At 32.9% G+C, this 25,000-nt stretch overlaps 1 protein-coding gene across 2 annotated transcripts in view; it reads left to right on the top strand.

Moving 5' to 3' along the window:
- The window catches only part of LOC145248022 (uncharacterized), a 102,099-nt gene that overhangs the window by 41,505 nt on the left and 35,594 nt on the right, over nt 1–25,000 (top strand). For both annotated transcript variants that reach the window (XM_080109732.1, XM_080109731.1), the window contains exons 2-6: nt 3,223–3,566; nt 13,555–13,678; nt 15,399–15,566; nt 16,580–16,711; nt 21,629–21,766. In XM_080109732.1, coding sequence (XP_079965858.1) covers nt 3,241–3,566; nt 13,555–13,678; nt 15,399–15,566; nt 16,580–16,711; nt 21,629–21,766 — 888 coding nt within the window. In that variant the 5' untranslated portion in view covers nt 3,223–3,240. The remainder of the gene's footprint in view (nt 1–3,222; nt 3,567–13,554; nt 13,679–15,398; nt 15,567–16,579; nt 16,712–21,628; nt 21,767–25,000) is intronic.

Below are 25,000 nucleotides of genomic sequence, written 5' to 3'. Positions count from 1 at the left end.
AAACTCCGCAGATTAAGGAGTACCTAGCTACCAGATTTGGAGTATTCTGCTGAATAATAAAAACCTTTTGTAAATTTCTACTTTACAGCTCTGTTCTTATTATTATTTATATGTATATATATATATATGTATATTTTGGCAGCAAGTCATTATTCAAGCACATCTGATTGAACACGACAATATATAAAAGCTAGCTCTATTATTGAGTGCTGCTATATAAACACAGTAATGATTTTCTGAAATTTTTTACCTTGTAGATATAAACTTCATCTGGATTACTTTTTGTGTAATATCTGTAACAGGAAGACTAAAATTAATCTACAGAACGGTTTTGCATCACTTTTATGTCTTCTTATAATGATATTAAACATTATGTTTAAAATCTTTATTTTAATTTTGAGCTAAATATATTACATGAAATAAAGAAACTCTAAAATACAAGGCTTAAGCTTAAGGGTTCTTAAAAAAAATTAAAATTCAGGGAATCTTGTTTAATTAGTATCTAATGACTATAGAGACAAATTCAATGCAAATCTGAAATATTTGAATTTTAAAGTTGGAAGTTGTGCTCATATTTAGCCTTTTTAAAATATACTCCAAAGAATTGAAATTGATGTTTGTTAACATTTCACAGTAATTGGTGTCTAAATTTTCATGCAGAGCTTCCACCCTTTTTTACCTCCTTTGCATAAAACAAAATTAAAATAAATATAGCCCACATTTGGACCAGAACAATTGTATTGCAAATTTCATAATGGTTGAGTAATTAGTTTAGGAGCAAATCCTATACATACTAATATATAATTACTAATTTTCATTGTATTTTTTCTATGAATATATAGATGTTTTGCGTCTAGATAATCTGTCATGGTTGAATTGTTGTAGGCATATTTTGGAGACCTTTGAACAAAGCACCTTTTTGCTTTTATCAGTTTTGTTTTTTAATGACAAATTTTTGTTTCTTGGTTATTTCTTTTTTTCTTTTCTTGAGCCATATGTGACGTCTTGTCCTATCTCATCACTTACCTTTACATAGGTTGGGTACCTGGACTGCTGAATGATGAAATAATAAAAGCCCAAACCGGATTTTCTTGTTAAAGTCTTAATCCACAAAGACTTACCTGGTGAAATGGCTTCCGAGATCATGCCCACAGGTATTGATCTTTGCTCTCCTTTTTTAGGATTGCATCACAGGTTATTTTTTTCTCTAAAATCCACTATGGATTAAATATCACCTTATAATCCATTCATTGAAATCATGGCATGTCTTTCACTTGACAACTGTTCTGTAACAATCACTTAAATGTTTGAGTTGTTTCTTAATTTTAAAACTAAAATAACACAGAAATCATATGTGTCAGTTATCAATGAAAATGCTATTTCAAACTTACACACTGATGACCAATGGAAATGCTACTTCAAGCCTGTGCACCTGACAAACTTAAACTTAACAGACTGGCCGACAAAAGAGACTCTTATGGATATGGTTGGATGCATTAAAAATATTTAGAATAATGTTTTTACTTAATATCTCTGAGTTTAACATCTCAATGTCTACAGCAACAATCTTGGTGCTGGGTAGATGATACTTATTAACAAATAACTACAAAATGGAAAAATGATCTTTATCTTTACAAATAGATGATTTTCGCTAAGATAAAATTCCAAATGTAATAAGGGACCAAGCACCTTTATAATTTTTCTCCCAGAATAAAATGTTTGTATGAAAATGAAGGTCTCTGTGAACAAGTAACAATGTTCATTGAATTGGTCTATTTGAACCATTTTTGAAGTGTAACTTGATTGGGAATAAATTATTTTTCTTTCTAATTTAATTGTATGTACATTGAACTTCTCTTTATTTTTTTTTTTGTTCTTGTTTTTTTTATGTATAATTTTTCAATGTTGAAATTGATCTTGAAGAATTTGTCTGCACACAGTAAAACAGTCAGAGATGTGTTCTCTGTTAATTGATAAGTAGTTTTTTTGGTTTTTTTTAACAAAATATTTGCACATATGAATCTACCTCGTTTTTTATTTCTCCATCATTTGAAACCAACTGTAAAAGTCAACCCAACCTATTCATCATTTTCTTTATAAGTGAACAATATAATTTTATGATAAGAATTGGTAAAATACATTTCAGTATTTTCTTATAAAGAAATTACACCTAGTGTAGTACAAGGTTGGTGTTAGATGTTTTTATTTTTAGTCGCGTGCAAGCGACTCTATAATCTGTCGGCCTGTCCATAACACTTTTGTGCTTGGCCTTTTTGGTTAAGATCAAAGGTCTGTTCTTAATAGATGCTGTTCTTAGCTTTTTAAGCTTTTCTTGGCCAAAAGGCCAAGATCAAAGTGTAGTATCTGTTACTACATGCTGTACTTATTGTGATATAAAGTGGGGGATCACTTTTCTGTATTAATTTAATGTAAAATGATCACCCACTTTACAACCAGTCAGTCTCAAAGCCATTCAAGTCATTCTCCACATCATTCAAGTTGTTTTTGAAGGATTCCAGTTATTTTTTAAGCATTCAAATCATTCTTAAGGTCATTCAATTCATCCTTAAGTTCATTAAAGTCATTCTAAGTCATTTACTTTTTATTTATTTAAGTCATTTCAGCCCATTTTTCGGTCATTTTAGTTTATTTTTAAGAATTTCATATCAATCCTACATTCACGCATTCATTCATTGCACAAGAGCACGCGACTAATGGCTATTGGCCTTGTTTATTTTTAAATAAAGCTTTCTCATCACTTGAACTTCCCCCAGCATTTGTAACCTCTGTGTAAATTTGCACTGTGTTGTCTTCACTTAAGTTTTTCATCTGCTTTTATAACAAAACCTGTTATACTTTGAACCTGTCTAGAGACAGAGTGAATTTTTGGGGGATATGCACACAAAAGTGAATTTATTTGTCATGTGTCCAGAAAGAACAATGTTTTTATTTATTTATAAAATTATGAAATTTTCATTTTTATCTCATCACTGTTTTCTAGCATTATAATTTTAACTAAAATAGGTGTAATGTGATAAAAACCTATTCATTGTTTGAATACATTAAGTGCTCTCTTTGATGGTTGTTACATGTGCTTTTCATAGGAAAAATATGTTTTTCCATTTCCATCCCTTTTTATGGTTTATAAAATTTCTGAAATTAATCATTTTCTACGAAATTGTTTCTTGTTGATTTAGTGTTTTTGTTTATTTTTCTTCTTAGCTATTCTAAAGCAGCATCATGCCAGCCATAAAGTTTAAGAGAGCCACGGCAGAATACTTAGCTGAGAAGACGGCTCAGCAGACCAAGGCAGCTCCAGCAACTAAGGGGGATTCAGGTCCTCCGGCATCAACCCCTGCATCTGCAGCTGATGAACAGCCTGGCAGCCGAACCGAAAACCCTCCTACATCTGCCAGTAAGACAGAATCAAAAAACAAAAAAGGGACTCCTGCAGAGTCTGATAAATCCAGCACTGGTTCCAAGAACCCTCCCAAAACAGACAACATGGTGCTCACAGAAAAACGCAAGAGAAATATTCCTGCTGCTGATCTGAAACTTATGGAATGGTAAGTGTTTCCTTCTTACAAACTAGAATATCCAGTCCCTCATTTTAGGTGTGTGTGTGTGTGGGCCTACGATTATGTGAATGTGTACAATCTGATCAAACTTTTTATATACTACCTCCAAACCAAGAGTTTGATCTTTACAGGAATGATGGACTATTTCCCTTCCCACAGCAACAATGGTCAGGAACTTGACAAATTTAGAAAGCAAGTGACAGCTCTCCTTAAAAAGCTAGAATTCAAGACCACCATCAATACCAATCTCACTAGCGCGGACTTCTTAGACGCATCCCTAGACCTAACTAACAACTTCACTAGATCATACCATAAACTCACTGAGCAGCTTATTTCAATACCTAATCCTGCCCTCCTCCTCCTCCTCCTCCTCCTCCTCCTCCTCCTCCTCCTCCTCCTCTTCTCTAATCTTTAAAAACCTTATACCCAATATAAGCAGGACAATTTCTCATCTTTCACCCAACCACAAAATTTTCCAGCAAGTCATTCCATATTATAACAAAGCCCTCCGTGAAAGTAACTATAGAAAAAACACTTACACATCCACCAAGCCTACAATAAGAAAAGAAATATTATCTGGTTCTCCCAATTTTCTTAGCATTAAATAATTCTTCCAATTGATAGATAAACACTTTCCACTTTCTAATAAACTTCATAAACTCTTCAATAGAAATATGGTCCATAAAGTTATCCTTCTGCATCTCGGTAGGATCTCTATTAACCCCCAAACCCATAATTCTAATCACCCCCCCCCCCATTAAACCTCCACTGTTCATGCAGTTCAGGTGAAACTTTCTCCTAGAAGAGGTTGCACAATCAGATCAATAATACATGATGCCAGTCATATTCAGGATAAACTCCAAGAAAGAAGAAATTTACATCGGAATGACGCAAGGAACTTTCAAACAAGCTCTACACCCACAATAACATGTCAAATATCTGGAGGAAAAAGTGACATCACCTCTTTACCAACGACAAAGCTCAAAATACATCTAATAGAGGATCATTGATAAACAAAAACCTTATAGCCTCTAAGAATTTTCCACTATACACATAGAAAAAATTCCGGATCTTACAGATGCTTAATAACTTTTCCATAAACTGTATGATCATCAAAACTGAGGTTTTCAAAGTATATCCCAACAGAAGATAATTTTTATTAGACAAATGGATTAATAATAAAAACATTTAGCTCACTAACTCCACATCACCATCCATATATAAGTTTAAAAATCACCCCATCATATGAAAAATGCAAGACCTAACCACCTGCCTTATAATCTCCTTTATTATTAAAATTAATTTTTTATATGCAAGATAATAATCCCTTCCCTCCTCAGATATATTATACACATCACCTTTGCATCTTTACTATTAACACAAATATAACCAACATTTACATCCCTAAAATCCCCTTCAATTACAAATAATCTAAATTAGTATGTACCTTATCATATTGTAATGTTTTTAAGTTTTTAAATATATTAAACCATCTTATTAGTTAAATACCTAGAAATATATTTATTGTATACCCTTAAACAAACCTGATATATGACCAAAATTTAAATTAACCAATACATGTAGGCCCTCTGATAGACTCATAAACATAATTAGGTAAAAGGTCACAAAATTAATTAAACAATGACTCCACTCTTACAGGTAGCACCACATATCTTGAGATAGCAAGCCTATAATGGCCCATCTGCTTGATTTAATACCTCTTAGGTAAGCATTTTTCACTGGTAAAGATAACGCCTCTTTCATTAGACATTAAGCCCTCACTTAACTAATGAACTACAATATAACAATTTTATATTCAAACATACCTGCCCCAAAATTAAATAAAAATATAACATATACATCCTTTAATAGCGCCAACTTTGTAAATTTATGACAGCCATACCAGAATTTAACTCTTACCAATCTATGAATAGATTACACTGTACATCATCACCTCTAAATATGAATATGCCATAGAAACAAACATGCAATCTTCATAATCAGCAATTAAGTTAATTTTAAATAATACTAAGTTACAATCAAGGCTTATACATCCATGTAGATAGACCCTGTAAACTTGGTACTCTCCCTAAAAGAAGACACTTGAGAGAATTCATCAGACTATAAACGCAGTGACCATTGGTTTTCGTTTTTTTAAATTCTCTTCATTTTGTGAATCTCCAAAAATGTTAAATGGGTGATAAGGGCCTTTTCTAAACAATACAGGTTTTCGAATGTCAAGCCAACCCTAATATGTCTCTGAAATATGTATAAAAAACTTAACATACAATTGGAAATAAATTCATTTTAATTACACTGGCTATTAATGAATTTTTGTGGCAGTTAAAACAAACAAGCATTATAATATTCAGTTTAACATCCATTTTATATGCTGGCATGTGTTGAGAGCTTTTAGAAATTTACTTCCCAACTAACCTATCTCTGGCCAGGTCTTTACCCCCTTTATCTCAAATCTGCCCTTATCTCTTCCTATTTGCTTGGCCTTTCCCTGTCAATTGACAATGCTACTTCAACTGTTCTACATCTACTAACCCAAGAACTCTCATACATTAAACATGGTCATACTAATGAATCTCCTGTTCTGCACACATCTCCCTGCAATGTCTAGATTTCATCTAAGGTCATCTATAAATATAAAAGCGAAAATATGTGTATGTATGTTCGGTTTTTGTGTATGTCTGTAAAAGGCTTTTTTCCGAGAAGCGGTCGGTCGGCTCACCACTTCTTAAAACTTTTTATATCACATATAAATCATAATATCTACGAGTTAACAACGGAGGTCGCCTATCTATTTAATTTGCTCGACTTCGAAAAGATAAATATTCAACATTTTTCACTCGTCACATGTGGATTAGGCTTTTTCGTATAATAAAAGCAACACTAATTCTGGTGGTATTTTTCCGGTTGCGATCACCAGAAATGTCCGAAAGCAATCAGATTTGATCAATGTGGAAATATTTTCCTTATATCAAACAATTGCTATTCAATTTGGACAATCCCCTTTTTATGGGGAGCTCCCCCCCTCCCAACATCTTGGGAAAATAAAAATAAAAAAGCGTTCCCGCAGTAAATGAAATACTATCCTGCAGTCAAAGTTGACCTCATTAAGTCATTAAAACGTGCACCTGCCAATTCTAAATAGTTAAATAAATTCAAACGTGTTTCCGTTAGTATTTCGTGGTGGCCCAATGGTTAACCTCACACATTTTTTTTTTCACACTTTAATTTCCAACTTTGCCTCAAGGGTTTGGATTCGATCCTCATACTTACCTACCAAAACTTTTTTTTTATTTTAACCCCAACCCCCGGAGTTTTGATTTACCCAAAACCACACACACCTCCAAACACCCGGGCAATGTCGGGTACTCCCGCCAATCTATAATATATATTTCACCTGTCTGTTGAAATGTTTGTATGTCTGCCTAAAACTTTCGACAGAGGCGATAGATTTTCACAAGATCAGTATCGTTTTGAAGCTCTACCCTTCGAACAACAAATATCGAAAAATTGGCTAAAAATATTAATTCCTTCAACCTCAACTGGGCACTTTTCTACAGTAAGGGGTCGCTTTTTTCACCAATATATTTGAAAGTCAAATTAACTAGCCTTCATTTAAACTGTTGTGGAGACGCCCACTAATTAACATAGGTGGGTGAGTGAGATATATAAAGGTATCAATCACCAATACCGGGAGAGTTCTGCAATGACTGCCAATTAGGCAAGACGCCTATGTTGCCTCCAGTAAGACATGCAACACGCCACCTGCCATAATATCTCAAACTGAAGTATATCTGAAGACATGTAAATATGTATATAACTTTTCTGCCTAATATATTATTATACCTTTACTTTCCGTGTTCTTGTTAATTATTTGTGCAGACACAACAGTGGCGACGGGAATTTGAAAAAAGACTTACATGGGATAAAATCCTCTATTAAACACAACTGTGGCCTCGAGAATTCGAAAAAAGACTTACGCGGGATAAAATCCACTACTAAACTCAATAGTGGTGTACGAAAAATACTTATTCGAGAAAGATTGAAAAAAAAAAAACTGTACTTCAAGAAAAAAAGAAAATCTACTGTTGAACACAACAGTAACATCGAGGATTTTGCAAAGATTTACTCGGGAATTTAATACACAGCAACAGTATTCGAAAAATAATTTACGTGGAAAGTTATCACTGTCGAAAAAAAAAGAAAAACAAACGAAAGTAACTATAAAATTGTCGAACGAAGGTTTACTCGGGAATTCACTGTTAGACACAAGCAGCAGTATTCGAAAAATAATTTACGCGGAAAGTTATCACTATCGAAAAAAAAATAATAAAAAAATAAAATAAAAACAAACAAAAGTAACTACAAAATTGTCGAATGAGATATTCGAACACTGGATACTTGAAAGAAAAATACTAATAACCATTTCAAAGTGACTACGAAAGTCCAAGAAAAAAAAAAAGGTGTTTTCGCTAGTACACTGTGAACTAATTTATGCAAATTGTCTTGAAGGAGAAAAGTGATATTTTTTTTTCAGTTGTACCAAGAAAGGATTTTTTTTTTTTTTTAAAGAATTCTTGTACGTAATCAAAACTTAATGGATTAAGTGAAAAAAAGAAAATACATTTTTTTTTTTATCCCTCAATAGAAAAAGGGAAAAAGAAAGGTTCAACGCAAAAAATAATATATCGATCGAATTCGGTTGACACAAAAAAAAAAAAAAAAAAAAAAAAAAAAACGAACCTAAAAACGGTTGTTCGTAGTTATAAAAAGTGAATTAGTAAAATAGACTGATTTTTCTAATCTTTGGAGAAAAAAAAAAAACAAGATGGAGGAATTTGCTAAAATAATGACGCAGTTCATGCAGAAGCAGCAGATCCTACAAAAAGAACAGCAAGCGCTACATGCAGAAAGAGACGCAAGACAAAATGAACAACTCATAAATGCCTAGAAAGGCAGGAAGAAAGGTTCACGCAGATGCAACTTGAACAGAAAGAACTGTTAGAAAGATTAACAGCTTACTCCATTCAAGAAAGTAATACAACCTTCTCCAACACAACAATTGTTAACAGCATAGATGTGTTCACATACCTACCGGAAAAGGATAAAACTTTTGATGCATACTTCAAGAGGTATGAAGATATTTTTGAAGGAGACTGCGAAAACTGGCCAAATGGAAAGAAAGTAAATTTATTACTTCGAAAGCTTGGTACCAGTGACCATTGCAAATTTGTTGATTTCATATTGCCAAGGAGAATGAATCAGTTAGATTTCTCTGAGACGATAAGGCTTCTTAAGGAGTTATTAGTACCGAACATGTCTCTTTTCCACAAGAGATGGGCATGTATGAATCTTAAGAAAACTGATGAGCAGGACTACCTGACATATACGTCAGTAGTAAACAAAAACTGCGACAACTTCAAATTATCGGAATTCACGGTGGACGATTTCAAATGCTTAATCTTTGCACAGGATCTAGTACCCACAAAAAATTCAGAGATTCGAAGACGGGTTCTCTCAAAATTAGAAACAGAACAAGGCCTGACATAGCAGAAATTAGCATAAGATTGCCAAAGAGCAGTATTACTAAAAAAAGATTCCAGGGATATAGAAGAAGCAGGAATGGCGTACATTAGGAAGATTAAAAAACCTTTCAGAAACTCAGGACAAAGAAATTTTGACACTAGTCAAAATTTTAAAAAAATACTCAAATTATAATAACTACAGAAAATGAAATTACGATAATAGTCAATATAATAACTACAGAAAATGAAATTACGATAATAGTCAATATAATAACTACAGAAAACGAAATTACGATAATAGTCAATATAATAACTACAGAAAACGAAATTATGATAATAATCAAAGGAATTATAAAAAGACATCAGGTATAATAATTGCAGAAGATGTGATGAAAAACATTTGGCAAAGTATTGTCCTTACAAAAATATCAGGTGCTACTATTGCGATAAAGTTGGACATAAGAGTGTTTGCTGCAGAACAAAAAATAGAGTACACCAAATGAGAACAAACGACAAAGGAAAAAATAATTTACAAAAATATGTATCAGTAAATATTTTTGACAAACGAGTAAAATTTCAACTGGATCGGATTTGTCGTTAATAAACGTCAACACTTGGAAAAAGCTGGGTAAACCGACTCTTCAAAAGTCAAGTAACGGTGCACAAATAGTGACAGGAGACGAAATAAAATTCGAAGGAGAGGTTATCCTGCCCATTAATTTAAATGGCACGATGAAGAAATTGAAAATCTTGGTAATTAAAGAAAGCGAGAACTTATTGGGAATTGACTGGATTGAAAAATTCAATCTTTGGGATAAACCAATGAACGCTTTTTGTAGAAAAATAACCAGTTGCACCCCAACATCAGACAATATTAAAGACGATCTAAAGAAGAAATTCCCAGAAATATTTACTACTGGACTGGGAAGATGCAATAAATTTAAGGCTTCATTCGAGCTAAAAAAAAGGCTGCAACACCAGTGTTTAAGAAAAAACGGAATGTACCGTTCGACGGTTTGGACAAAATAAATAGCGAGCTAGATAGACTCGAAAAAACAGGCATCTTATCGAAAATCGAAACTAGCGTCTGGGCAGCCCCTACGGTGTACATAAAAAAAAGTCGGAACAAATTTGAGTCTGTGCAGACTTTTCTACAGGCCTAAACGATGAATTAAAAGATCACCACTACCCTTTACCGAGCCCTGAAGAGATATTTGCCAGACTAAATGGTGGCAAAATTTTTTCAAAAATAGATTTGTCCGACGCCTATTTAAAATTCCGATGGAAGAAGAATGCTCAAAGATATTATGCCTTAACACGCATGCGAATTTTGTTTAGATGAAATCAAATATTTAGAGCAAATAATAAATAAAGACGGTCGACGCCTAGACCCGGAAAGATCGACAGCAATTAAAAACATGCCGGCACCACATAACGTGACGACTCTACAGAGTTTCTTAGGTCTCGTAAACTACTACCAAGTATTTATCAAAGGAATGCATGATCTAAGAGCTCCGCTTAACGAGTTATTAAAGAAAGAAACACCATGGATATGGATAAAAGAATGTCAAGACGCATTTGAGAAAATTAAAAAGACGCTGACGTCCGATCTATTTTTAACCTATTACGACCCAAAATTAGAAATAAGTGTTGCGAGTGAAACGAGCTCATATGGTATAGGAGCATGTATACAGCATATCATGCCAGATGGATCGAAGAAACCTAAAGCTCACGCCTCAAGGACACTACTTCCGGCAGAAAAGGCTTACTCTCAAATAGAAAAAGAGGGGTTAAGCATTATTTTCGCGGTGACGAAATTCCACCATTACCTGTACGGGAGACACTTTATACTGGAAACAGATCACAAGCCCCTAGTGACAATCTTCAACTCAAAAAAGGGCTTGCCAGTATATACGGCAAATCGCCTACTCCGTTGGGGTGCGATCTTGCTAAATTATAACTTTCAAATAAAACATTTGGGTTCAGAAAAAATAGGTCATGCGGATAGCCTGTCAAGGCTTATACCGAAAATGGAGGAAACCCTTGAAGAGGCAGTAATTGCAGCTATACGTTCCAATTATGAGGGGAAAAACATGGTGCCGAATATAATAAAAGAATTACCAGTCACGTTAACCGATATAAAAAGGGAGGCTGAAAATGACGATGTCATCACAGCACAGACATAAAGAAAAAAAATAAGGGAAAATGATGAAAAAACGCAAAGCATATTTTCCGTATGCAATGATGTTTTATTATATAGTGAAAGAGTTGTTATCCCGAAAACCTTGCAGAAAAAGATCTTATGTGATTTTCATACAGGACACCCGGGTATAAATAGGATGAAGGCACTTATGTGGAGTTTCGTTTACTGGCGTAACATGGATGTGGATATTGCACTAACAGTAAACAAGTGTAAAGGTTGTGCGTTGGCCGCAAAGGCACCACCGATAGTCCATAAACTTGGAAAAAAACTGACCATCCATGGTCACGCATTCATATAGACTTTGCTAGACCGACCGAAGGACAATACTACCTAATCGTAGTAGATAGTTTTTCCAGATGGCCTGAAGTAAAGCGTTTCAAGAACCCAACGACAAATAACATAATAAGTTTTCTGCATGAAATATTTGTACGTTTTAGTGTGCCAGACATTATAGTCACAGATAATGGAACACAATTTACATCAAGTGATTTCAAGGACTTTTGTGAGACTTTTTAGGTAAAACATATAACTACACCACCATTCCACCCTCGATCAAATGAATTAGCGGAAAGGTTCTTAGACACGATAAAGCGTGCACTTGGAAAATCAATAGGGACCCCGACGGATATAGCATTACAATAATTCCTGCAAATATACAGGATAACTAAAAACCCAAATACACCGTCAAAATTATCGCCAGCAGAATTAATGTTCGCTAGAAAAATAAAATCCCCATTTGATAAATTAATACCAAAGCAAGCAATCGTCCATCAAACTATGCACACATCACGTAAAAGGTTTAAACCTGGTGATCGTGTATATTTTAAATGTATGAAAAATAATATTTCATATTGGGAGTTTGGTACGGTAGATAAACATATCGCCGACTTGGTCTACATGATAAAAGGTCCAAAAGGGATACACAAAAGACATCAAAATCAATTGAGAAAACGTCATATAAAAGACAATGAACATGACAAACCTGATGAAAAGGAAGATCCAATTGATATACTATACGAAGCATTTGATATTGAACCACCACAAACCATGCCCGAGCCGAGAAGATCAGGAAGAAAAAGAAAGTTTACAGAACCAATTATAATGAACCCCAAGAGAAAAAGATATTGAAATCTACACAACTTCAAATCTTGGGAGGGAGGGAGGTGTTGTGGAGATGCCCACTAATTAATATAGGTGAGTGAGTGAGATATATAAAGGTATCAATCACCAATACCGGGAGAGTTCTGCAACGACCGCCAAATAGGCAAGACGCCTATGTTGCCTCCAGTAAGACATGCAACACGCCGGAATATCTCCAACTGAAGTATATCTGAAGACATGTAAATATGTATATAACTTTTCTGCCTAAGATGTTATTGTATACCTTTACTTTCCGTGTTCTTGTTAATTATTTGTGCAGACACAACATAAACATTTGTCCCTTCCGGTTTGGCAATTGCTGCAACAGCAAAGACGTCACATTTTTTTTTTTTTTTCATGTTCTTTGTCTCCTTCGGTACGGGTTCGAGCCAGTCTGTCTACTACCATTTTTTTCTTTTTTGCTCAACACACACCTCCAAACACCCAGGCAACGCCGGGCACCCAGGCTAGTCTTCTATATATATACAAGCGAAAATATGTGTATTTTGGTTTAATCATGTTTTTTTTTTCTTGAACAGCATTATTGTTTTTGCTTTGGTACAAATGAGGATGGTCCTGAAATCCTGTTCTGAAAACATGTTATTTAAATTTTGCGTTATATTGTATAACTAAAAATATACATTATCTGGAAACAGTTATAAACAACTTGGATACCATTGTATGTATTCTTTATTTGGAATATGATTAGAAAATAATTTAAATCTTAAAAAAATTATACATGTGTATGCATGTATTTGGTGACTCTTTGATAATTTCCATGTGTTTTGAAATGAAAGTAGCTATAAAATCACTTTCTCTAATACCTTTGACAGAAAGATAATGAATCTGTTTCTTTTTTCCCCTTGCTAGCTAATGGTGTAATAGTAAGGTAGACTAAACTTCCAAGACTCCTTTCTTCTCCACTTATCACAGATTGTCTGGTAATTCTGGCGGCTGCAGTCAAGAAATTTTGTTTCCAGAGACAGGAGGCCAATCAAAGGAAATAACTCTTGATTGAACAATTCATGCTTTGTAATATTTTCTTTGATTGTTCATTGTATTTAATGGACGTTTCCTTTTTCTTTTCCAGGCTTGATGATAATTTTGAGGAGAAAGAAAGTTCTTCTATTTCCATTCTCACATTATATGATTATTATGCTGAAACGTGCCAACTAAATGCTTCCAAGGTTGTGGACATCCCAAATTTCAGAAAGGTGCTTTTTATTTTTTTGTTTATGCAATTGTTTTCTAATACAACTTGTTTCATGTATAATTTGTTAAGCAACAAAAAAAAAATGAATGCATTCATTCAATGTGTGTTTAGTAATGAAAATGTTATTTCAAGCTTGAGCTGAATGGACAGACAAGATCTTGTACTGAGATGCACATTTAAAAATGACGTAATTTTTTTTTTTTTTTTTTTTTTTACACAAAACTAAAAAAAATATTTTTAAAAATATTTGTTTTTAAAAGCAAAATGTCTTTCATAGAATTTATTTTCTTCACATAAATTTATGTTACTAGAAGAATATTTGTAAAGCCAGGTAAAATTTCCTCAAAAGAACAATTTTTTACCACTTTTATGTCTTCCTCAGGAAGATTAAAACCAAGATACATTATTAAACCTTATGTTTAGACTCCTTATTCCAACCCTAATTGAAATTCATTACACAATTTTGATTCTAGAAAAAAATTAAAAAATTTAAGATGTAAGCTTCAGACAAAATTGAAATTCAAGGAATCTTGCTTAATCTAATGACTGGATGAAATTCAGTAAAAATCTTAAATTGCACCATCCACTAAAAAGCCTACAAAATACTCCAAAGAAAATGAAATGTAGTGAATATTAATTGATGTCTAATGCTTATTATTCATTTTTCCCAAAAATTGGAGGTAGTTAAATTTTTATGAAGGGCTTTCAACCTCTTCTCATAAAACTAAATTAAACTAAATATAGCCTACATTATGCACCTTTTGGCTAGTAGTTCTGTTTCAAAATTCATAATGATCAGTTTATTAGTTCAGCTGTATGAATCCTGTATGTACAAATATGTAAACATATAGACATACCTAACTTTATGGATATGTAATAAATAAAAAAATTCCTTTGGTGATGATTTTATCTTGTATGGAAAAAGAAAGAAATTGTCATTTTATTTGAAATTATTTTCTAAATTATCTTTAATGTTGATAAGTAAATCTATAGTCTTTGAAAATACATCACTAAGGATTGTTAATTTCTTTAATGTTTTTGTAAAAGATAAACAAAAAATAACTAAAGGCTGTATTTATAAAAATATAATCGGATTTATTTGCCCTTACAAATAATACACCAAGATATGCTCACATGTCAAAGCTTCCTAATATGTGGAGATATGAAAAGGCAAACTTACTGATCTGTGTATGGGACACATCAGACATAATTGGCATGGTTGTGTGGTAACAACTGACCGCAATTGGTATCACAAAAGACACCTCGACAGAACTAGTCAGGTGGTGCAGAAATGGCTGACTACATGTCACAGTGCTAATTTAGATGAAATAGGACTAATGGATATCAAATGCTGTTGCTTCAGTGGTTTAAACCAAAAAAGGGGGAAAGAGACGGGGATTTTAGCAAACATCTTGCTCTCTCAGTAGTTAGTAAAAGAAAAGTAGGAAAGAGAAAATGGACATGTGAGTCACACTTTTTTTTATATCTGTGAGCACATAGCTAAACCAATAAATAGTTGATTACCCCATCATCATATGATCTCAGACTTTCATGCATTAAGAAAAATAACCCCAACAATCTTATTATTCAAACCCATTTCTTTTTATCCTCATGAATCACTTTGAAAATCTTTATAGATTTGGAGAGGATGAGAATGTTGAAACTTTTTTAACAAATGAAAATTTTGTTGATTTTAATCTTTTTTTTCTTATTTTGATCAGATTGTGCGTCAGAAATTTGGCAAAGGCATCGGCATCAAAGAAACTTCAGCTTACAAAGGTTTACTGAAAGAGAAGAAACCCAAAAAGAAACCCACTGTTCAAGCTGAATCGCTTCGTTTAAAAATGAAAGACATAATTGATGAAGCATTGAAAGAATCTGGAAATCCTGTATCCTTTTAGTTAATTTACATAATTTCCAAAACACATTTCATCAGTGATGCACTGCCCTCATCAATTTTGGGTACGTTCTTATCATTATTGCCTCTGACCTGAAAATGGCAGATTCATGTTTTCTTCTTAAATATGAAGTGCTACACTTATATAGCAAAACTTTCTAAGTGGAAAAACAATCCACCTATATTGACCTGAACTCTTCAGCCTAAATTAATTAGAATACTCCACACACAACTGAGCTCTTTTATGATTAGGCAAGTAGTTTCTATGCATAGAGATTCCTGTTTTGAGGATCTTAAATGATCTTTTCTATGCCTCTTTTTTTCTTTTTTTTTTCAGCCACGTCCACTTGGAAGTTGGTAATGCTGCATTTGTAATAATTTTTCAGTGCTTTTGCTCTTGCTACTCCCACTATCCCTATTTTTGCAAGAGCTTTTCATACTGATCGTCCCACAAAGTCTCTGCCTCATTATCAGTTGCCAGACTTGTGGCCACTCTCCTCACCATACAACCTTCTAGACTATTTCTTTTGAATTGTGATCAAGTCTAAGACAAACAAGCACGGCCATAACATGGTTGACTATCTGAAGGCTGCCATCATGAAAATGTTTACCACTATAAACAAGAATATGTGACTCATTTCATATCCGCTTTGAGATGGTCATGTCCGCCAGTGATGGTTACATAACTCTGTTACTAAATAAATTTTCGGATCTTTGCACATACACCTTTTGATTTTATTGCCTTTTTTTTTGTCAAGTGTCAGATTGTTGCTGCTGCACCCTGTATATATGAGCAGGATGATCTGATGTTGGCCAGAATGAAATCATATACTCTAACTGATTTTCCTATTGACTTGGACAATGTTTATAGTACATTATGAACATTTGAAGACCTGTTACCAGTAGCTTTGTACTTTAAATATTTTTGTCTCTATAAACCCCAAAATGTCTGTTGATAAATCGTGCTGACAGTTCCATTGCTAATATTGCTTAACATATTCTCAGAAAAAAGGCGTCCGTTTTCATTGGTTGAAACAATACATCGGAGCAAAATATCCTGCACTAAGAGTAGATCTGAAACCTGGCCTTTTAAAAGTTGCTCTTGAACGCAGAGTACGATTTGGAACAGTTCAATTGGTAAGTCTACTTTGTCTTATTAATATATCAAAAATTCTCTTTTTCTCCCTATTGTTCTCATGTGAAATTCATTCAAGCCAAGACAACTGTTTTCCTTTTTTTTCTTTGTATCATACACAGATGTGAGTTCTCCACCTTTTTAAAAATAAACAAAAGTCACTTAAATCACTAGCATCTCCCATAGATGTGAGTTCTCTGCTTGTGGTTAGAATCCACCTTTTTAAATAAGATAAACTGATTGCTGCTAAATTGCCTTACCTCCTTATTATGCTAATTGGATTGAGTTTATTTTTCTATCCCCTCCCCCTCTCACTTAATCTTTTTTTCTCTTGTTTTTTTTTTTTCCTCTCTCTGTGTCTTGCTTGGCCTTCCTTTTCCTTTTTCTGACATTTCTTTCTAAAAACTGAAAATTTTAATTTTACTGTGAAGACTAAAACTTCAAATGATTCACAAAGTGGGTATGTGAGTTAAATGACTTTCTTTCATCAAAAAATGACTTCCATTATTTAAAAAAATTTATTTTAGTTAAAACTGATTGCATTTGTTTAAAAAAAAAAATTTTTTTTGCACTGCTCTCCTCACAATATCAGAAATTCATCTTGATTTCAGTTTTTTTGTCATTGCATACTCATATCCATGATTACTCTTTAAGAATCTTAAGCAAGGGATCATACTTACTTGCATGGTCTATGTAATCTCTATTAATTATGTTAATGTAAGAAAGTATTCAGTTGATGCTTTGTTTTCGATTTGTCCTGCTGTACTGCTTCTATATAATTACTGTATGACCATTTGGAAATGCAACATGATATATATGTAAAACGTGGCTCTAATTGTTTTGAAAACTGAGGATTGATTCTAGTTTGCTAATGTAACAATTCTGGGTTGTTTGTTGTGATCAGCATTAACAAAACAGTAGTCATATATGATATATCAAATCCAAATTTAAAAATGTTCCTTTATTATTTCTTATAAAATATATGAAATTAATTTTTCTGTTTTAACAGATTAATTCGACATTGTTTCCATATCAAATACATTGGAAGTAACAAATAAAACCTAAAAAACAAAAATGAAGCTTCTCATTCCATGCATTTTTTCTCATTACTTTTCTTCTAACAGATTGTTTACAAAGCTAAGACCTTTTAGAAAATTGTTCTCAGCGTTAAATGACAGTAAAGGCTGATGTGTCATTAAACTAAATAAGTGGACAGCGGCAGTAGTTCAACATTTGTTTTACATTTAAATGTTGGACAGCTTTTAGAAATTGATTTCCAAACTAACCTATCTCTGGCCATGTTTTTATTTATCCTTCTTTCTCTAAAATCTATTTTTAACACTTCTTGCCAACTGGTCCTATTACGTCAACTGTTTTATATCTCGTAAACCCAGCACTTTCATCCATTCTTTCATTATAACAAACAATCCATTATACATAATACAACATCACAATTTGTAAGCATTATCAGAAAATATTCCTGTTAATATTTTTTGTTGAATATTGATTTTTCACTCGTACCCTTTCATCCTTCTCCTCTGTGCAAATCTTGCTATGTGAGATTTGCGCTATATTTCTCCATCCACCATACATGGTCCAAGTTTTGGTTAGAATGTAATTTAACCATCTTAAGATCTTGGAAGATATCCAAGTACTCTTACGTTGACCAACCTCTCGTCCTTTTCCATCATGAATCCCATTTTTGAGATTTGACTGTCATTGTGACGATTTTGTTAGAGATCACTGTAACATTGGCAAATATTGACATTTAGGGTCTGGTCAGATTAGAAACCTAATGTTGCATTTTCATATCCATGACTGAGAGTTTTCTTTCTGCTTTCTCCTTGAATAACCAGCACTTGGAGCCATACAAAGGAATAGGTCGTATTACAATCTGGTAGATTTTGGATGAGTCGATCACTGATCTGTGAATCACAGAAGACACAAGTAACAATACACTATTTCAGCAATGCAGCATTGATTCAAGCAATTATTTTTTTGCCAATAATACTGCACTCACTGGCGATAGACAAAGTTAGATATTTTAAACCACTCATCCTGAAAAGATCATGGATGGTTCCTCATTCATCTTCATCCTTACCATGATGTAAACTTTCTTTCAAATAACTTTTGCATTCAATAAGAAGAAAACTCCGCGTAAGTAAACTAATCAAGAATTTGAGTACAAATAAAATAGAAAACAACTTTTTTGCTTTTAAGTAATAGAATGGAACCTTATATTTGAACAAGAAAAACAAGGTTTAATTTTATGAGAATAATGTAGAAGTAAAAGAACATAGCTTTCTGTTTTGGTTTTGAAATCACATGATGATAAAAGAAATGACTCAAAATAATATCTAACAGACAAGAAAAAAGCTGTGAGTTGTATTATATTGATAAACAGAAGAATACTCGTCCTAGGATGGGTCAAATTAATTCCTTAAACAGAAATGTTTTGCACCTATTTATATAAATAAATGAAAATAAATTTAAAAAATATATAATATGGAAATATGTAATTTTAATGTACAGTAAAAAATGGATGAGAAAGCTTGATTTAGTAGATGTGGAACAGTGAAATATGGCATGATTATGGTTTGTTTCAGGAGCAGGAAATGCAACTGATTTTTATAGTATGAGAATGCGTTTAGCAACTAATATTGATTAATGTGGATATACAAGCAAAATTTGATGTCTGGGAGTAAAAATGAATTATCACATTTCTTTTTGTTTCTGAATTCAATTGGTCATCTCTGGTCAGCATAGATCTCAACAAATGGCCTCTGTTATGTCTGTATATAAAAACTGATACTCGTCATCAGCTTGCATGAACCAGGTCATAGAGTGGATAATTGAGAAAAAGTTTGAGTAGGGTTGGGAAATAAAGTAAGCAGAAAAAGAGAAAGTAGAAAGGGTTGGAAAAATTGGGGTAGAGCTAGATAACTTTCCCAAGAGTGTCTGAGGCAGATTAGTGTTGTGGTTAGTGCAGATTCTACTTAACTCTAGATAGAATCCTGACAGGTAATTATTACTTTGGATTAAAATAAACCTGTTGCTCCTTAAGATTATGCCTATGACTCATTGTTTTGCTATGTTTTTTTTTAATTGGTGATTTTTTTTAAATAGTTAATGAACCATTTCAGATCTCCTTCAGGCTAGAATCAAAGTATAGTATCTGTTTTTCCCCAGTCAACGGAAAAGAAATTATTCTGGTTTGGTACAATTTTTATTTTTTGTTCCTAATCGAGAGTAGCTATTTTGGAGTGCTGGATTGTCTACACATTTAAAACTAACTTAGTGTCTGAGTTTGTCCCTGTCCCTCTGCTGGAGATAAATGAATAGTAACTTATTTTTTAAGTTTGAAATAATATTGTAAAAACTGAAACTTATCCTCAGACAACAAATGGGAATGTTTATTTTTTATTTTTCCTTGAATTATTCCAGTGAAGTTTAATTTTTTTTTTTTTTTTTTTTTTTTTTTTTTGCAATAGGGTAAGTACTTAAGTTCCAGTGACCTTGATTGTATGTTGAGCCTATGCGAAAGGATTTCTATTTTCAGTGTGCTACCAACTGTACGTTAGTATATGTCCTACTTTCCTTTTTTAAGTATCTTACATACAAATCATCTTAAGCATTTGCCATTTTTTGTGTGGTAATATCAGATCACCTCAGATATCAGATTTAATATATTACATGATAATTGCAGATGTGTCATTTTAGTGACTTATTTCTCACTCTTGTCAAAGCTTCCCTTGTGCATGGAGTATTGTGGCCATATCTCAGACGGTGCATTTTTATAAGTACTTCCACAGAATATGCTCTGATGAGCTTATTGCACTTGCACACCCTAAATGAGAATGCCTCTGACCTATTCGACTAGCTATTAAATCTCATTCCTTCACTCTAGAAATCCCTAGATGCTGGAAGATTTCTACTGTGATAACTTTGTTCTTCAAACTGTTTGCACTTTTGGAATTCCTTTCCTGCTCTCTGTTTCACTGACAGTACCGAGATGGAGAAAGTTAAATATAATGTAAACAAACTCCTTGCTGTCCTGCACACCCACACAGGTTGTCCTGCTATCAATCTGGTCCCTACCACAGTAGCTCTTTACATTTCACTGGCAATAAACATTGTTTGGAGTGAATAAAAGTTTGTTTTAAAAATTGAATTTTATTGAACATAAGTGACAACAGTACTTCAGAGGAAGATAAATTTAGACAGTATAGAGTGAGGTATAAGAAAAGGAGACTTTGATGGTATGGGTATGTTGAAAGAATAGAAAGTCCTTGGTTAGTAGATATAGAACAGTTGAGGTAGCAGGGTCAGTCCACAAAGATAGGTCAAGGAAACATGGGAGTAAGTGATATAGATGAACTTGGAAGTTAATTTTTTAATGGCAGCATTTAAAATAGATGTTAAACCAATCATCATCATCATCATCATCATCACTACCACCATCACCACTTACCCCCCCTCATCCTCCTCCTTCTCCTGTTAATTTTTTTTTTTCTTCAGCATTTCACTTTGAAAAGTTTCCTTAACTTTTCATAGTTTGATCTATTTTATCTTTTTTCCCCCCTTTCTCCTCCAAATATATTTTTTCTTCTGGCTTTTCATGCCAATCATTTTCATGTTGGATAAGAGATTCTGATCACTTAATGAGGCGAAGTTTCCTAATTTACTGTACAACTTTTTTCATAGATGACAGAAAGAGATATCCCATCATTATGAAACTTGAAATCCAGTTTTCCACCATTCACTTCCCCTGAATGTTTCTTTCTTTAAATATTCCTTCATGAATTTCTCTTATTTGAAAATAATTTCCAACTCCAGCTGAAATAAACTTTGTCATATTTATTCAAATCATCATTTGTAGAATACGGATAAGGATTGTGTTTGCTTTGTCTTGCTTTTAGGTACGTGGAATTGGCTATTGTGGTTTTTATCGCCTTCCCCTGCCAGACACGGCAGAGGAACCTAAAGCGGTAAAACCTAAAAAGAAAGATGCAGATGACAAAAGTGATGGTACTGCTGAGGATGGAAACAAAAATGAGGTAAGGATTCATTTTTCAAGTGTGGTGACTCAGACTTTTTTTTTTAACAATCTTGAATGAGGATGAAGCAGGAGCAAAATATTTCAATTAATATTAATATATATATATATATATATATATATATATATATATATATACACACACACACAGGCATGACAGAAAAGAATAGATACCCATAGAAACGGTTTATTTCAATAAACATATAATTTATAGAACAAAATTAAAAAATAAATGGTCACAAATTAAATAACTAATACTTGGTTGACATTCCCTTTGCTGTTTTTAATGCTAGGCATGGCATTGATCAGTTGACGAATATTATCTTGAGGAATTTCTTGCCATGTCTGATGCAATAATGCCAAACATTCAGGTTTAAATGATGGCTTCCTTTTCTTTTTGTGAAAGTTCCCGTCTAATATGCCACAAAGGTTTTCAATTGAGTTCATATCCAAGGACTGACGGCCATGAATTTATTAATCCCATTTTGGCTCAACCAATGTTGTGTCACCCTAGCCAGATGAAAAAGAGCTCCAGTCTTCCATAAACAGGGAGTTAAATTGGTTCATTTTACCACTTGAGAATATTGGTTGGAGTCTTTCATGTAATATTGAAACGTATTTAGCAGAATTGATGTTTCCTATGCACTCCATCAGCTCTAAGCGACCATCACTCCAAATTGCACCCCATACTATAATCAACAAACCTCCATGTTTAAGTTCACATACTGAGGAAGCCTCCAAACCCACACCCTTCCACTGTAAGGAAATAATACAAATCATGACTCATCAGAAAAAATGACATTGGTCCAAAAGGTCATAGGTCTCTCCACCATCTCACAAGCCCAATCATTTCTGCACTTGATATTGGCAGGATGAAGAAGAGGTTTCCATTTCACAGATTTACCATAGTAGCCCAGCTTGTGAAAATACCTGACAGCTGTTCTTGGACTGCCACTAGCTTGTGTTGCAATATTAGAGACTTTGCATCGAGAATCCTTTTCAATATTTCTTTTCACAAGACGCAAGGTTCTTTCAGAGGGCCTGAGGCAACCTAGATGAAGTTTGTGCACTCTTTGTCTTCTCTTGTGAATTGTACAATCACTCTATCAACAGAAAAGAGTATTAAAAAATATCATGTTATTTTGCTTTGACTAAGACCAACTTTATGTTGACTCACAAATCGTCCTCACAGAAATTCTAAGTTCTAATGCTCCTTTGGTTTGTGACACGCTTCAATGTTGTTCGATGCAATTTTAATGAGATACTTTCAGCTATTTCAGCAGTATTCTTATTTGTAAATATAGATAAGCATATATTAATCTTAGAAAAAATATTTATCTTAGTGTCTATTCCTTTCTGTTATGTCTGTGAATATATATATATATATATATATATATATATATATATATATATATGGGTTAAATACTGACCAATCAAAGTGATGATTTAAAAAATAAAAAGTGAAAATAAGCTTAGCTAACCAGGTTTCGTTCCTCTCGCAACAGAGTGAAATCAAGGAACATACGAATACGATTTAAAAAAAAAAAGTCATGAATATGGCGGCAGAAAAAAAACCCCGAAAAATAAATGGGAGAAAATTATATATATATATATGTGTGCATATTTATATATATGTTTGTGTGCATATTTATATATATGTTTGTGCATATATATATATGTTTGTGTGCATATATATATATGTTTGTGTGCATATATATATATGTTTGTGTGCATATATATATGTGTCTGTGCATATATATATGTGTGTGTGCATATATATATGTGTGTGTGTATATATATATGTGTGTATATATATATATGTATGTGTATATATGTTTGTGTATGTGTATTTATATATGTGTGTATGTATATATATCTATGTGTATGTGTGTATGTATATATGTGTGTGTATATATGTGTGTATGTATATATGTGTGTGTATATATATGTATATGTATATATGTGTGTGTATATAGATATGTATATATGTGTGTGTATATATATGTATATATGTGTGTGTATATATATGTATATATGTGTGTGTGTATATATATGTATATATGTGTGTGTATATATATGTATATGTGTGTGTGTATATATATGTATATGTGTGTGTGTATATATATGTATATATGTGTGTGTATATATATGTATATATATGTGTGTATGTATATATGTGTGTGTGTATATATATGTATATATGTGTATGTATATATGCATATACATATGTGTGTGTATATATGTGTGTATATATATGTGTATATGTGTATATATGTGTGTATATATATGTGTATATGTATATATTGTGTGTGTATATATATGTGTGTGTATATATATGTGTGTGTATATATATATATGTTATATGTTGTGTATAATATACATGTGTATATATATATAGTGTATATATATATGTATATATGGGTGTGTATATATATGTGTATATATATGTGTATATATATGTGTATATATGTGTGTGTGTATATATATGTGTATATATGTGTGTGTGCATATACATATGTGTATATATATGTGTGCGTGTATATATACATATGTGTGTATATATATGTGTATATATACATATGTGTGTATATATGTGTGTGTATATATATATGTGTGTGTGTATATATATGTCTATATATGTCTATATATATGTGTGTGTATATATATGTGTATATACATATATGTATATGTATCTATATATGTGTGTGTGTATATGTGTAAATATATATGTGCATATATATGTGTGTGTGTGTATATGTGTAAATATATATGTGCATATATATGGGTGTTGACAGGGTGTGTCACAAACATAAGAATCAGACAGAGACACACACACAGTTATACACACACATGACACCCACACACATTATAGTACACACACTATGATACCCACACACACATGTATCCATACACACACATAATAATACACACAAACCATACACATCTATATATCACACCCACACACACACACATTTATTGCTATATATATACATATACACAGCATATATTAGATATACACACACATCTATGACTCACACACGACACACATTTATAGTATGACCACACACACACTCACACACACACACACACACACACATGCAATGGAGTATATAGTATGGATACACCACACACCACACACGACACACACAGTGAGACACATACACACAGCACACACAGCATTAGTACCACCCTGATTGTAACCCAGCACACACACACACACACCACGACCAGTTTG

This window comes from Euprymna scolopes, chromosome 26, assembly GCF_053919585.1.
Source record: "Euprymna scolopes isolate OS-2025 chromosome 26, ASM5391958v1, whole genome shotgun sequence".
Taxonomy (NCBI): Eukaryota; Metazoa; Mollusca; class Cephalopoda; order Sepiida; family Sepiolidae; genus Euprymna; species Euprymna scolopes.
Note: the sequence above shows the minus strand (reverse complement) of the source record. Positions and strands in the feature narration are given on the sequence as shown.